The following is a 16,850-nucleotide window of genomic DNA, read 5'->3' as shown; positions in this document are numbered from 1 at the left end:
TAGCAATGCGGAGAGCTGGGCTCGAACCCAGCCTCTCCTGCATTGGTGGTGAGCGCCTTGCCCACTGCACCACCTAGCCGCCTTCGAGGAGAATTATTGATGTTTTATCAACGTTAGAAAATCGCAGCGGACCGCATGCTAACGGGATAGCAAGACAAGCTAACATGGACCACCGGTTGCCTCGACGGATGTTTGACGGAGATGAGACTAAGTCGGAACTATGGGAGACCAAAGTGTTGGGGCACCTTCACTTATTAGGGTTGAAGAAAACTATTCTGGGACAACCTAATAATGAAGCAGAGGTAGCGACAGACGCAAAGAAAAATGCTGATGCCTACGCAGAGCTAATTCAACTGCTAGACCAAGATTAAGATTTAAGATTAGTTTATTAAGGACAATGCAAATGAATGAACATCATTTGCATGAGTGTATGCATAACATCACAGCATGATAAGGACGTAAATATGCCGGAAATAGCACAGGGCTAATTTCCACCCGTAGTCCTAACATAAAAAAAACACAAAACAGACCTTACAACGTTCATTCATAAAAACTGACATCACTGACATGACCAAACTAACATGACATTCAGTCAGTACAACTTCACTAACATCCCTAATGAGTGCATATTTGGCTGTTTAACAGCCATTTCCTGAGTTGGCCCCTAAAGGTGGACAGGGTGGTACATTCCCTTAAGGGGACTGGAAGGCTGTTCCATGTTCCACTTCCCTTTATTGATCGAAAATCTTTGCTGAAGGCGGTCTTTCTAAAATGGACCTCACAATCCCCTCTGGTGTTTGACCTAGTGGCTAATCCAGTGTTCCTTTTCTCGTGGATAAACTCCTTGAGAGGGGGAGGGGCTAATCTGTGCAGGCATTTATATACAAAACAGGAACTTTTATAACGTCTGAGGTTTTCAAAATTGAACATTTTATGTTTATCCAGGATTTTACAGTGGTGGTATGAGTACTGTTTCCTGTCATATACATTCAATGCTCTGTTGTAAAGTTGTTCTATGGGTTTCATGGCTGTGGCCCCAGTAAATTACCAGTTTAGAAGGCAATATTCAATGTGGGAGAAGACCATACAGTGTAGGTATGTCTTTGCGGCTTCAAGTGTTAGGGAGGGCCGTATTTGTTTGAAGAGTTCCTCACTTTCTTTATGTGTTTCTTAAAGGTCAGGTTTGACAGTCCAAGATGACCCCAAGGAATTTGAAGTGGGAAACAAGTTCTAGTTCTTCCTTCCTTCCCTCCTTCCCTAGGAACACATTGGACCGCTTGATGGTTTCTGGACGCTTGCTAAAGAACATGCACACAGTCTTTTTCACATTAAGTAGGAGACAGGTGCTGTTTAGCCAGCATTGTACCTTGTCTAGTGCGCATGTGAGCCTACAGTAGATGTAATCAACTCTATGTCCTTGCCCTGTGTGTAGATGACTGCGTCATCGGCATACATCTGTACATTGAGTTCGGGACACACCTTTGGCAGGTCATTGATATACAGGGAAAATAGCAGGGGCCCAAGGATTGATCCCTGAGGGACACCTACAGGGTTGTCTAGATATGGGGACTTGGCGCCATTGACCGTGACACATTGTTTTCGGTTTGATAAGTAGGATCTAAACCACTCTATTGTAGCAGCTGAGAAGTTGAAGTGAGTTAGTTTGGTTAGGAGGATATTATGGTTGACACTGTCGAAAGCCTTGCTAAGGTCTAAGAAGACAGCACCAACATACTTGTTGCTATCTAGTGCACTCTTGACCTTTTCAACAAACAGACAGTTGACTGACTCTGTTGAGTGAAGGGCACGGAATCCAAACTGCATTGGGTTAAGTGGGGTGGGGCCCAAGTCGAGATGTTTAGTCATGAGATTCGACACCCACTGCAACTTTGGATATGACAGGAAGTATACTGATGGGCCTATAATTGGTCACCAGTGCCTTGTTGCCAGATTTTTTTCTTCCAGGATGATGGAACTTCCCTGGAGGTGATTGATTGATTCACTAGTAGAGTGATGGGTTTAATGAGTGCATCAGAGTATGTTTTGAGGAAATCAGAGATGATAAAAACCTCTAGCTAATTATGAGGGATCCGCCCGACAACGCAAGAGACGCCTTAAAAATAATAAGACAGTATTATGCCGGGAGGGGAAAACCCCGGATAATCAACTTGTACAAATAACCTTGATCAGGGCCAGCATTACTCATGATGGAAATAAAGCTGATTGCAGCAAACCGCGCAATGTAACCATGAGAAGATTCACATGCATCACATTAGATGTACTCTGCAAAACTGTCTCAGAATGTAACTCCTCCACCTCAGACATTGACCCTATACCTACAGCTTTCTTCAAACGGGTGTTTAATAGTGTTTCAAGCCCTGTGCTAGATATCATAAACACTTCCCTTAGAACTGGTATTTTCCCAGATGCCTTTAAAACAGCAGTTGTAAAGCCATTACTAAAAAAAACTAACTTGGATAGTAATGTAATGGCAAATTATCGTCCAATATCCAACCTACCATTCATTAGCAAAGTACTTGAAAAGATAGTTTCAGTTCAAATAAATTCCTTTCTTGAAGAAAACAACATCTTAGAAGAATTTCAGTCGGGATTCAGAAAATATCATAGCACTGAAACTGCCCTCACCAAAATAATCAGTGACCTCAGGCTAAACTTTGACGAGAATAAGATCTCCATCCTTATCCTGCTAGATCTCAGTGCAGCATTTGATACAATCGATCACGATATTCTAATCGATCGTCTTGAAAACCTTGTCGGTTTCTCAGAACATGTGCTAGGCTGGTTTAAAACATACATCAGAGGGAGGAAATTCTATGTTAAACTAGGAGATCACATGTCTGATATATACGACAAAAACTATGGAGTTGCACAAGGGAGTTGCTTAGGTCCTTTACTCTTCTCCCTTTACATGTTACCGCTGGGTGATTGATTGATTGATTGATTGAAAACTTTATTAACAGATTGCAGAATGGGTACAATACAGTACAGCTCAATACACACAATTGTTAAGGGGATGCAGACCAGAGAAAGACTTTCGTCTTGTTTCCACCAGGGTCCCCCATTTTCAATTCATCAGGACATATATGACATACATGACATACAGATAATCAGTACTGCTACATCTATACATTTATGACATACCAGATTTGCAAATACAGTACTGTTTGTGATACAGAAGGAGTCAAGAAAAGGGAGTATATACATTTGACGTAGAAACTGTACATTGGAGGAGGTTGGGTGGGGGGGGTTGGGTACACTGGGATATTGACAACCATACTGGGTAATTTACATTGGAGGTGGTTGGGGGGGGGGGGGGCACACTGTATAAACAAGCAAAACTGTACATTGAGGGGGGGGAGACTCTGTACAAACAAACAAAATTGTACATTGGACTATTGACAAAACCATACTAGGTAAATGACTGTACATTGGAGGGGGTTGGGTTAGGATATTTACAGGGGCCAGTGTTGAATTGCAGTCTCCCGTAGGTGTCTCTTGAGAGAGGTTTTGAAAGTGGGTAGTGATCCACATTCCTTTACAGCTTTGGGTAGGGCGTTCCACATTGATGTGGCATAATTGCGAAACGTGTTTAGTCCCTTATTTGAGCCGAATCTGGGTTTAACATGATTTGTGGAGCTCCCTCTGGTGTTGTGATCGTGGTATTCACTGACCTCTCTGATATCATCAGAGAACATAATAGATTCAGAACTGAACTTCAATTCTCATATTAGCAAAGTGACGAAAACATCGTTCTTCCATCTCAGAAATATAGCATACCATTTATTAATCAGAACGATGCTGAGAAGCTAATTCATGCATTCATATCTAGCCGGTTAGACTACTGTAATGCACTTTTCACAGGTCTCCCTAAGAAAACCACAGAGAGGCTTCAGCTAATACAAAACTCTGCAGCCCGACTGCTAACTAGAACCAAAAGGAGAGAGCACATTAGTCCAGTCTTAGCTGCTTTACACCAGCTTCCTGTAAGATTTAGAATTTACTTTAAGGTCCTTCTCCTTACATACAAAGCTCTAAATGGACAGGGACCTAGCTACATCGCCAACACTCTAATAAATTACACGCCAGCAAGAACACTGCGATCATCAGCTGCTGGTAGGGATGTCCGATATTATCGGCCTACCGATATTGGCATTAAAATGTGATATCGGAAAATATCGGTATCGGTTTAAAAATAATTTTTATTTATTTTTTTACATTTCTATAACCTTTATTTACCCAGGCAAGCAAGTAAGAACAAATTCTGATTTTATTTATTGTCAAAAGTTTGCATACTGTTGTGGTAATTCCACAACAAGAGATATGTAATGTTAATTACCTGAAATGATTCAGTTTTTTTGGGGGGGGAAACCCTGCATATATTGGTATCAGTTGATATCGGGTGATATCGGTATTGGAAATTAAGAGTTGGACAATATCGGTATATCGGTATCGGTAAAAAAGCCAATATCGAGCATCCCTAGTTGCTGGACTACTAGAGGCTCCCAGAAACAGTCAAAAGAGGATCGGTAATGCAGCCTTTATCAACTATGCCCCAAAACTGTGGAACAAACTACCCCAAAACATCAGGGAAACCAACTCGCTAGACATCTTCAAAAGACAGCTTAAAACCTATCTCTTTGCTCATGCATTTCAATGAAACATCAGGGATATCCTGACACAAATTGTACTTACCTGCACTATTCTTACCCTGCCTACTTTTATACACTGCCTATCAAATTCATGTGTCCGTTCTATGCAAATTTTATAACTATTTTATCACAATTTTGACTTTTTACTGATGCACTGCTCTGTTGTATGTTAAATACCCTGTTGTATGTCCGTTCTATTTTATAACTTTTTTACTATTTTTAAACTGAATCATTTTAAACTTTTTATTATTTGTATTACTAAATGAAACTGTAAACAGAGAGCCTATAGGGATGCTAGATCCTAATGTGAAACACTGTTATTTACCATACCTTGCTACTGTCTATCTTTTTTATGCTCGCTTATGCCTGTATTTTTTACTGTTGTGAAGCACTTTGAACTGCAACCTCTGTATGAAAAGTGCTATACAAATAAAGTTATTATTATTATTATTATTATTATTATTACACCATGCTAACATCGCTTCAGAAGACGAGCAGCGAAAGTGTTACAGACTATATCATAAGAGCAGAAACCGCCATCACAGCACTACGGAACGCAGGTGAAACGTTAGGTGATGGACTACTGATAACTATGGTCTTAAAAGGAATACCCGATGGGTTTCGGCCATTTGCAATACACGTGGCCCACATTGAAGCAAATATAACATTTTCAGAGTTCAAAACAAAATTGAGAAGTTTTGAAGACACCGAGAAATTAAGTGATTAACGTGATGAAGACTCTAACTAGACCCGGACGGGGTCCCGACAAGTCAAGGGCATATGACGACAAAAACAAAGACGCAGATATGGTATGTTTTAAGTGCGGCACCAAAGGCCACGAGTTTTTGCATGGTGCAGTCATTGCAAAAGAGACACACACAAAGACGGCACTTGTAGGCGAAAAGAAGGACCAAATGGTGCGTCGGCGGCACAGACTGCGCCTTCTGGATCAGAGACGGAGAGACCGGGGTCCAACGGCAGCCAGCACGCGGCATCCAGAGGAAGGAACAGTTGTCACAACATACAGGGGTGGCATGAGATACTAGGCTATTGTAACTATGTCATGGTCCCAGCCAGGGATCATTCTCGAACAATGTGAACAGTGTTTTTCTGCCGCCCTCTGGTGGCCAAACGCAGCAACTCCAGATCCTGGACTCTCTGTGGCATTCGAGTCTAGGTTTGCTGGATTCCTTTAATGCTTTGTTGTGTTCTCTGTTCATGTTGTGTGGTGCGTTTTAGCTTGTGTTTTTAATAGGTTTATCTTTTCATATGTTTCCTTTAAGGGTTCATCTCTTTTGCATATGTTTTTATAAGTGTTAATACTTTACTTGTGTTTCCTTTAAGGCTCATTCCCTTTACACATGTTTTTAATAGTGTTAACATCTTTACATATGTATGTTCCTTTAAGGGTGGTTTGTTTTACATATGTTTCCTTTTAGATATTCCTTACACTTGCTTTTATCAATGATGTGAGTTGTTTTATTATCCTGTGTTCCTCAGCCATGGCCTGTTGCCAGCTGGCACTTGTTAGTAATAACAGGGCAGCATATAGGCCAGTTCCCCTCATTGATTGTCGCACCATTGCATTGTTTCAGTGTATTGATTCACATAGTTGGTTTTGGTCACTTACTCACCTCTTGTCTCTTATATTCCCTGTGAGTCCGTTCCTATTTAGTCCTTATTCTTCCAGCATTGCTGTGTATTGTTTTCCGGGTTTTGCAGTTCGCTTTTGTTTGTAACAGTTTTAACGTTTATCCTGTTTGCAACTGCTAGTAAAAGCCTGTTCACTTTCATCCGTCCTCTCAGCTTCTTCTCTCTCTGCTCGTGTTACCTGCATTTGGGATCTCCTCTTCAATACCACACCGAAACCATCTCAGAATGGTGCGACCAGTCCTGATTCCAGCAGCCACGAAGACTGTAAGAGCCAGCGACGCGCTCCTCTCGATGGAGAGGTTCTTCAAAGGGGATTTTCTCTCCTCGTCCTCAGAAGAGAGATGGACCATGTACACGCTGCTCATCTCTGTCGGTGAGCGCAGTGCCGAGCAGGCGCTCCAGCTGGAAGCACACGGCCGTGTGATCCGTTGGCTGATTCGGGAGCTCCTGTCCTCTGCTTCCGAAGCCCCGGTTACCAGCATGCCTTCCTCCGCAAGTACAGCTAGTCCTCTCACCGTTAGCACGGCCCAGGCTGTTAGCCCAGCCGTTAGCCTAGCGTCCCCAGCTAATGCTGCTAACCCCAGCCCTGTTAACGTTGCTCAGGTTGTTAGCTCAGCCGTTAGCCTAGCGCCCTCAGCTAGTGCTGCTAACCCCAGCCCTGTTAACGTTGCTCAGGTTGTTAGCTCAGCCGTTAGCCTAGCGTCCCCAGCTAGGGCTGCGAACCCCAGCCCTGTTAACGTTGCTCAGGTTGTTAGATCAGCCGTTAGCCTAGCGCACTCAGCTACAGTAGTGCTGCTAACCCTAGCCCTGTTAACGTTGCTCAGGCTGTTAGCTCAGCCGTTAGCCTAGCTTCCCCAGCTAGTAATGCTAACCCCAGCTCTGCTAACACAGTCCAGGCTTTCTCAACTAGCTCAGCACTGTCTGCTAGTTTAGCATCTAAAGCTAGCACCTCAGCTCTCCCTGCTAGCCCAGGCCCTGTAGCCCCTGTAGCCAATATAGGCGTGTCAGCTACTTCCTTAGCATCCCCTGCTAGGTTAGCCACTGCTAGTTCTACAGGCCCTACAGCTAAACCTTTGGCTTCCTCAGTTAGGAGACTCAGTGTGGTTCTGGCCCTTAGTACAGGCTTAGCTCCCCCTGCTACTGCTAGCAAGTCTAGAAAGGCTAGTAAAGCTCTCACAGTTAGCAGGGCTTCTTTAGCTAACCCAGCCTCTACTGCCAGCCTAGCCCCTGTTAGCTTAGCCCCAGGTGCTACGCCCGGTCCGGTCTCCACGCCTGGTCCGGCTCCCACGCCTGACCTGGCCTCCTCGACGGGTCCCGGCTCCTCGTCTGGTCCGGGCTCCACGCCTGACCTGGCCTCCTCGTCTGGTCTTGGCTCCTCGTCTGGTCCCGGCTCCTTGTCTGATTCCGGCTCCTCGTCTGATTCCGGCTCCTCGTCTGGTCCCGGCTCCACGCCTGACCTGGCCCCCTCGACGGGTTCCGGCTCCTCGTCTGGTCCCGGATCCTCGTCTGGTCCAGCTCTTCGCCGTGGTCGTCGCCGTGGTCTTCGCCGTGGTCTTCATCCGCAGGGATCCCCGACCGGGGTTCTGCACCCGGTCCCGAGGTCTGCACGTGGAGTGGTCCCCGTCCGGGGTCCTGCTCCGGGGTTGTCGTCTTCGCGCCTCCGCTCCGGCCCTTCTGGTCCGGCCCGAGTCCTGCGCCTGGAGGGTCCTTCATCCAGGGTCCTGTTCCGGGTCTGACGCCCACGGCCCTTTGCTCCAGGCCCCCTGACCGGTCCTCCGTCCCCGTTTCCAGTCCCCCTCACCGGTCCTTTATCCCCGTGTCCAGTCCCCCTCACCGGGCCTCTGTCCACATTTCCGGCCCCCGTCGTCTGGCCTTTGTCCCCGTCTCCGGCCGCCCAGGCCCTTTGCCCCGCCCGCCCTTCCCCGGGTTTTCCTCTGGTCCTGTTCCTCGGGTCCCCTGCTGCTTTGCCCATCCTGGGTTGTTTTCGCTGCCCCCTGGTCCCGGCTCTCCGGGTCCTCGCCCCCCGTTTTTTCCGGGGTCTCGGCCTCCCGCCTCGCCCGTTCCCGGACGGTCTTACCGGTCGTCTGGGGTCCGACCCTTTGGGGGGGTGGGGGGTACTGTCATGGTCCCAGCCAGGGATCATGCTCGAATAATGTGAACATTGTTTTTCTGCCGCCCTCTGGTGGCCAAACGCAGCAACTCCAGATCCTGGACTCTCTGTGGCATTCGAGTCTAGGTTTGCTGGATTCCTTTAAAGCTTTATTGTCTTCTCTGTTCATGTTGTGTGGTGCGTTATAGCTTGTGTTTTTAATAGGTTTATCTTTTCATATGTTTCCTTTAAGGGTTCATCTCTTTTGCTTATGTTTTTATAAGTGTTAATACTTTACTTGTGTTTCCTTTAAGGCTCATTCCCTTTACACATGTTTTAATAGTGTTAACATCTTTACATATGTATGTTCCTTTAAGGGTGGTTTGTTTTACATATGTTTCCTTTTAGATATTCCTTACACTTGCTTTTATCAATGATGTGAGTTGTTTTACTATCCTGTGTTCCTCAGCCATGGCCTGTTGCCAGCTGGCACTTGTTAGTAATCACAGGGCAGTATATAGACCTGCCAGTTCCCCTCATTGATTGTCGCACCATTGCATTGTTTCAGTGTATTGTTTCACATAGTTGGTTTCGGTCACTTACTCACCTCTTGTCTCTTATATTCCCCGTGAGTCCGTTCCTATTTAGTCCTTATTCTTCCAGCATTGCTGTGTATTGTTTTACTGGTTTTGCAGTTCGCTTTTGTTTGTAACAGTTTTAACGTGTATCCTGTTTGCAACTGCTAGTAAAAGCCTGTTCACTTTCATCCGTCGTCTCAGCTTCTTCTCTCTCTGCTCGTGTTACCTGCATTTGGGATCTCCTCTTCAATACCACACCGAAACCATCTCAAACTATGAAGATTTCATTAAGTAAAAGATTTGGCCCGATCCATAGATGTATGACCTGGCCATAATAAGGTCATTTATAGGCCTGATATTCTATATTCTATATTCATATTTCAAATTGCAGGTGTCCGGATGGCAAAATGCAGTACTGTATCTACAAAAAAACCTGTAAATCATCTGCCCTTTATTCATTTGCTTAGATCTTTTTGTACACTTGATCTCAAGATGGTGCTGAATGAGCTCAGTGGCAATTCTTCACATCTGGTCAATGTTAGCATGGTGTTATTCACTGTCAAAGATGAAATAAAATTAAAAATAATAATAATTTATATTATCCTTTGGTTCATTACAATTTAGTCAAGCATAGTAACAGACACAATATTTCTGACACTGTGAATACATTCCATGAGGTCCCTAGGTGTCGCTAGATACCAAGATACCTTGTAGAAGTGGAGCAATCTTCCATTTATGTACTTTTAGGCAAATCTTCTGAAAATATGGCTAAGATGTTAACATGGCCTTTGACCTCTAGCTTCCAATACTTAATGTTGTGTGTCTGTCTACCATGTTTGTCTTTTGTCTGTTATTGCCCTATGTAAAGTGACCTTGGGTTTTATGAAAGGCGCTATATAGAATTATGTTATTATTATTAGAGTATAGTCTAGGATAGAGTAGAACAGAGTAGAGTACAACAGAGTAGAGTAGAGTAGGACAGAGTAGAGTCGAATATAGTAGACTGTGTGTGTGTGTGTGTGTGTGTGTGTGTGTGTGTGTGTGTGTGTGTTAGTGCACTGCAACCTTGCCCAAGCCCGACGGGGCCCTACCCGACCCGACGGGTTCGGGCTGGGTAGGGCTTTGTTTTTAAATAAATAATTCGGGCTCGGCCGGGCCGGGCAGTGCCCTCTTTAAAAATTTTTTTTTTTTATTGCGTCTTTTTTTTTGTTTTTTTTTGCGCTCGCTATACTCATATAACTAGGGTTATAGGTTAACCTTAAGTTTCTGTTTCATTTTCGCGTAACGTAGTGCTGTCATCAGAGCGTGAAAGCCTCGTGTCTGAGGAGTCAAGATGTATAGGTTAACAGATAAAAAATAAGGGAAAGTTGCATTTTTGGAAACATTTGGATGTCTCCCTCCGCAGCCTGCAGGGATAACTCGAGGGGAGCGCGCGGCTCAGGTGGATGATAACTCGAGGGGAGCGCGCGGCTCAGGTGGATGATAACTCGAGGGGAGCGCGCGGCTCAGGTGGATGATAACTCGAGGGGAGCGCGCGGCTCAGGTGGATGATAACTCGAGGGGAGCGCGCGGCTCAGGTGGATGATAACTCGAGGGGAGCGTGCGGCTCAGGTGGATGATAACTCGAGGGGAGCGCGCGGCTCAGGTGGATGATAACTCGAGGGGAGCGCGCGGCTCAGGTGGATGATGAACAAATTAACCAGACCGAAGCGGCATAGGTTGAAGTTGGAATATAGCCAGTTGGCGAATGTTTTAATTTGTTCTTGGATGTTAACGTTGTTCAACGCCTTGCTGACATCAACACAGCGAAGTGGTGAGTTTGATTATTATTATTTGCTGGTGTCTGGGGTGACGTCGCTGCTGCCCTGTTCTGTTGCGCTTTCATTATATAAATGTTGCTCTGCTCGAAATCTGATTTATGTTTTCTGTTTGTTTGTACAGTGACTGAGTAGGCTATTGTGTCGTGTGTGTGTGTGTGTGTGTCAAAGAAGATTCCATATAGCCTTCAAATTACGAGTTTTACGAGGCTGACTCGCGCTGGGAAATAGAATTTGCGAAAAAAGGCTATACTGGTTGTTAGTTTTCAGCATGATAATGTGTTATTTAGTTAGACCTATTGGACATTTTCGTTTTTGTTTATTTATTAAGTTAATATATAAACAGTGTTTAGAATATTTAAAACAAAAAAATAAAATAATTTTTGGCTATATGTTATAATATATATATTAATGTTTCTTTCATTTTCACTATCTGTTATTTAGGTAGACCTATTGAACATTTTCGTTTTTGTTTATTTATTAAGTTCATATAAAACCGTGTTTCGAATATTTAAAAAAAATAAAATAAAAAATTAATAATAAATAATAAAAAAAATCTGGTTTTCACGCGGGCTAGGGCCTAAAATATTATTTACAGTCGGGCTTATTTTCGGGCAGGGCCTGAAGTTCACGGGCTCGGGCTGGGTACGGGCTTCATTTCAAGGCCCTTGCAGACCACTAGTGTGTGTGTGTGTGTGTGTGTGTGTGTGTGTGTGTGTGTGTGTGTGTGTGAGAGAGAGAGAGAGAGAGAGAGAGAGAGAGAGAGAGAGAGAGAGAGAGAGAGAGAGAGAGAGAGAGAGAGAGAGAGAGAGAGAGAGAGAGAGAGAGAGAACCCAGGCAGCGACTGTGACAGGAGGAGGTTATGCACACTAGAGGGCTGTTTGAAACCACAGAACACAGGAAATCAAAAGATCACACAAGCAGGACGTTGTCTCTCTCTCTCTTCACTATCTCTCTCTTCACTATCTCTTCCCTCTCTCTCTCTCTCTCTCTCTCTCTCTCTCTCTCTCTCTCTCTCTCTCTCTCTCTCTCTCTCTCTCTCTCTCTCTCTCTCTCTCTCTCTCTCACACTCTCTGTTTCTCCCCTCTCTACTGCTGTCATATGTGGCCTGTTATTTGCACCAGCGGGCCATCGGAGAGCACTGATCGATCAGTGTTTCAGTCAGAGAGCTGTGTGTGTGTGTGTGTGTCTGTGTATCAGGCAGACAGTTGTTCTGAAGATCGTCGGTCGCCCCTGGCAACGGTGCCACTCTGCACTGCCCGACCAATACGACCCAAGCATCCAGAGAGAGCTCTCACACGCCATGGGAAACTGTGCCACACAGTGAGTGAACTGCAACATGGAAACACACACACTAGGGCTGACCTCCACTAGTCCAATAGTCTACTAATCGATCGAAAGGAGCCGTAGTCGACTGCCAACCTCTTAGTCGAACGCAATATTTTTTTTAACCCTCTAGTCTAGTCACCCTTGTCGCAGTTCTGGTCAAAAAGCAATTTTTTTTCTTTTTTTTTTTTACGTGTGTTTGTGGATAGCGTTGGCTAGATTTTATGTATATGCCAAAAAAGTAGCTCAGTATCACATCTTGGACTCACATTACAATAATCCATGTTTGTTTTTTAAAAACAATCACTATTAACACTTTGAGTGCCGACGTTGAGTGCCGACGACGCGAATTGTCGCTTGATTTTTTTATTAGCGATTTGAATTCATATTTCATCAACCGAGTCTCCCGTTGGTACAGCAGCCCCTCTAGGAGCTCCGATGGGAAAATACCGCCCCCTATCGTCTATCCCTGTGTAACTGCAGGCCATTCGATTAGACTGGTGGATCTGTGGTGGATCTGTGGAGGGGGAGCCTCCTCGCTCCATTATTCTGGCGAGGGATCTGATGACGAGGGAAGTGATCGCGAGTTGGAAAGCAGCCTGGAATATATATTTACAGCAGCCAATAATCAATCAATAAACGCGATCGATATTTGGAATCAGGAATTGGAATAATCTTTTTGGAGAACATCTGATCTAAGGTAAGGAGTCTATGTTACCAGTTTTAGGATAATCAGAGCTGTCTTCAGTGAGATAACAGCGTGTCCCGTATGTGTATATGTGTGTGTGTGTGATGTTGAGGAAATGAGAAAATCGATTTCTCAGCTCGCTTCTATAGCGTGCATAAGTACACATATACTATCGATAATCTAGCGTTTATTTGAAAACGATTCATAAATAGGCCGACAAATGACAACGTGTCTAGTGTATTCGAGAATATTCCAATAAATGCCGTTTATGACAGAATCTTTCTATTTTCCGATTTTTTTTTAGAAAACGATAGCTTTTCGAAATGCTATAAAAAGGATATGAACCGATTAAAAAACAATCCGTTTCGACAATGTTGACTGCAAACAAGTCATTGATAAGCGAAGGGCAGATTAGACACATAGCCATAATTTAAAACATAGATTATGCGTTTTTAACGCTATCATTGAAGTGGATGATGGCACTCAAAGACATTAATCAACATTAATGGCCGGCACTGAAAGTGTTAAGCGTGTGAACAACAAGTGTCACACCGTTCACCCTAGTCGCAGAACTGGACAGGTTAGGGTTAGGGGGTTAGGGTTACCCTACCCTAACCCCCTAACTCTAACCCTAACCACAACCCTAACCCTAACCCTAATTTAAGAAATGGTTACCCTGAAAATGAATAAATATTCGATATGTATGGTGAGGACTGAAGTTAATGATGATATTCATGAAAAGAAATTGGAACAATACATGAAAAAGATATGTTTTACTGAGATCGCAGTTTCGGTCACTAGGGAGACAGGTGGTGGGTTTTTTGAAGGGTGACTGGAGGGTTAAGTATAATTCTTTTTAGCATTCTTTCCAAAAGCAAAGAGGTCTAGAAGCGTGGCTAACGCTAATGGCGCGCATACCAGCGAGGCTAACTGCCTAAGAAAACGGGCACAGAGGCAAAGAGGATTTCACCCGTCTAATGTACACAGAGGACAAGGAGCCTTCAGTCGACTCCTTCAGATATTAAGCACCCCCCACAGCCCAAATGGAATGATCCAAAAAATATATAAAAATATATATATATATTTATCGACTATCTGCACATTTTGGCCAATCAAAGTTGACTATACAAATCCTTAGTCGGGGACAGGCCTAACACACACACACACACACACACACACACACACACACACACACACATTAATGATTTATTCATGTCCAAATAAATACAAGTATATCAAGGACATAAACACAGATATTGAGAGACAGTTAGTTACAAAAGAGCCTGATTGGCATCACATTGTTGCAACACCAACTAGGGGTGGGACAATACATCGATCCAGATCGATATATAGATCTATTATCAATTATCAAATAGGATCGATGCAACGTAAAAATATCGATTCATATTGCGATACTCTTATTGAAAATCCCCTCGTGAGCATATCCGCCCGGCTGGCTGCAACAACAACAGTAGTTCAGCGCAGCTCAGCGTGTTAGACAACATTGCTTCAGAGTCCGCCTATTTTGCCCGAAATAAGTGCCTGTTGTTTTTTTTCCCCACAAGGGGTCAAATGCATCTAACATGCTTTCCATCCTCGCCATTCCTTTATGCCCACGTCGCGCTAAATACCGAAATTAACGTTGCGTTAGCGTGAGCTAACTAAGCTAAGCTGATAGAAAGAGCAGCAGAGGTCCACTAGGGACTGGGAAGGAGGGGGGGTTACTGCATTCTCGAGATAGCCCCACTAATAGGATCTGGCCGGTACTGCACCTTCTGACTACCAATATGCCTTTTCCAGCCAAAATACAGCGCTGTGATAGGATATTAATATCGGAAAAAAAAGAAAAACGAACCAAAAACAGTGAACAGGAGGTCTATTTGTATTAAAAACAATAGATTGTTTTTCATTTAAATGTCTGGAAGAGATCAAAAATAAAAATGTCATGATATTTCCGTTGCCTTTTTTAATTTTATTTAAATGTTACTGATTGTGTTAAATGGGCATATAATATTGTCTCATATCGATCACAGGCACCTGAATCGAATCGTATCGTATCGTATCGTGGCAGACTTTGTCGTATCGTTGTCCAAAGAATCGATATCGTATCGTATCGTGATGAAACTGGTGATTCCCACCCCTAACACCAACATAATAACACATGATGAATACAGTAGCAGGTGAAACAGCTTCATGGATACAAATAGCAATGTTTCCTCCATACTGACAGCTACTAACTGACAGCTACTGTACGATAACATCAGATACTGAACAATAACCTTGCTGACTGAGCAGCTACCAATAACAGATACTGAACAATACCTTGCTAACTGACAGCTACCAATAACAGATACTGAACAATACCTTGCTAACTGACAGCTACCAATAACAGATACTGAACAATACCTTGCTAACTGACAGCTACCAATAACAGATACTGAACAATACCTTGCTAACTGACAGCTACGATAACATCAGATACTGAACAATAACCTTGCTGACTGAGCAGCTACCATAACATCAGAAACTGAACAATGCCTTGCTAACTGACAGCTACCATAACATCAGATACTACTGAACAATAACCTTGCTGACTGAGCAGCTACCATAACATCAGAAACTGAACAATGCCTTGCTAACTGACAGCTACCATAACATCAGATACTACTGAACAATAACCTTGCTGACTGAGCAGCTACCATAACATCAGAAACTGAACAATGCCTTGCTGACTTCTTGGTCCTTCTGAGGCTAGAGAGACCAGCCATCTGGAGGCTCCTCACAACCAGCTTGTGTACATGACTTACACTACAGTCGGCTACCAAATATAGAAACTACAACTAGCCCAGCTGTGAAATGCTCTGCTGTTGTTGATATGTCATCATCTTGTTTAGAAAGGCTTCTAGGCTGTAGTCGAAGGTACAACCAACCTCTAGAAGAAACATCTCCTTAAGACACACACACACACACACACACACACACACACACACACACACACACACACACACACACACACACACACACACACACACACACACACACACACACACACACACACACACACACACACATATTTTAAATGCTTTATTTATGTCCACATAAATACAAAGTACATTAAGGACATGAACACTAACAGTGCAATCAGCTCATTTGAAGTCATTCAGTTACATTTGTGACTGTGCAGCACCCATCGTACACATACAATATTAACACAGAGGATGTTTCAAATCGCTGCTGTCGGGACAAAACCTCATAACTCCAAAAACCCAACTTTTCAGCAGATGAAAAAAACTAACACAGATTTGAGGGTGAATAGAGTTAGGAGGTTTAGACAGATGATCGGTTTAATGCTTTCCCATTGTTTAAACTTTGTAAAACTTAACTTTTTATATAATAAAAAAAATATTCAAAAAATGGAGTTATGAGGTTTTGTCCCGACAGCAGCGAAATGTGGGTTAACAGATACAATAACATTACCGTAAAACTATAATTACTCTAGGTACAGAAAGCAACGCCGTCTCCAAATAGAGCGGCTACCAATAATAGCAGATATAGAGCAATACCTTGCTAACTGTTTAACATCTAACAAGATCTAACATCTTTCTGATGACAGGCAAGACGGGAACAGCAACACAGAAGAGAGAAAGGTACAGACCGACATATACCAGTTGTTCTCAAATTGGGGTGTGGGGACCCCTAGGGTCATTTTGAGGGAATAGTTTAATCGTACTAATATTCTATTTACTAGATTCGGACAAGAAGTTAGCAGAATGAGAGAATGTATAGGAATGATGAATCTGATCATTCACTCCACCTACAGTATAGGCAGTTATGAAATTAACAAAAAAAACATAGCGGTAGTGAGTGTGACACAGTAAAGCGGTAAAGTGTCACTTTTTAGCAAAGTAAATGTTTACTTTTTGTAATGTTTAATTTATAAACACATCATTTAGTAAAAAGTTTAATTATTTTAGAAAGAAATATTTTATTAGACCCTACCAATTGATAGAAGCCTTCATCTGACACACA

At 43.4% G+C, this 16,850-nt stretch overlaps 1 protein-coding gene across 1 annotated transcript in view; it reads left to right on the top strand.

The window, feature by feature from the left end:
• The window catches only part of LOC311228523 (uncharacterized protein), a gene marked incomplete at both ends in the record, with an annotated part of 180,005 nt that overhangs the window by 161,731 nt on the left and 1,424 nt on the right, over positions 1-16,850 (top strand). Inside the window, one exon of the mRNA XM_084314425.1 lies at positions 7,839-8,027. Within this exon, the coding sequence (XP_084170551.1) occupies positions 7,839-8,027 (189 nt within the window). The remainder of the gene's footprint in view (positions 1-7,838; positions 8,028-16,850) is intronic.

Source organism: Notolepis coatsorum (genome assembly GCF_963971535.1).
Source record: "Notolepis coatsorum genome assembly, chromosome: 5".
NCBI classification, from domain to species: Eukaryota; Metazoa; Chordata; class Actinopteri; order Aulopiformes; family Paralepididae; genus Notolepis; species Notolepis coatsorum.
This window is presented reverse-complemented; position numbering and strand designations above follow the sequence as displayed.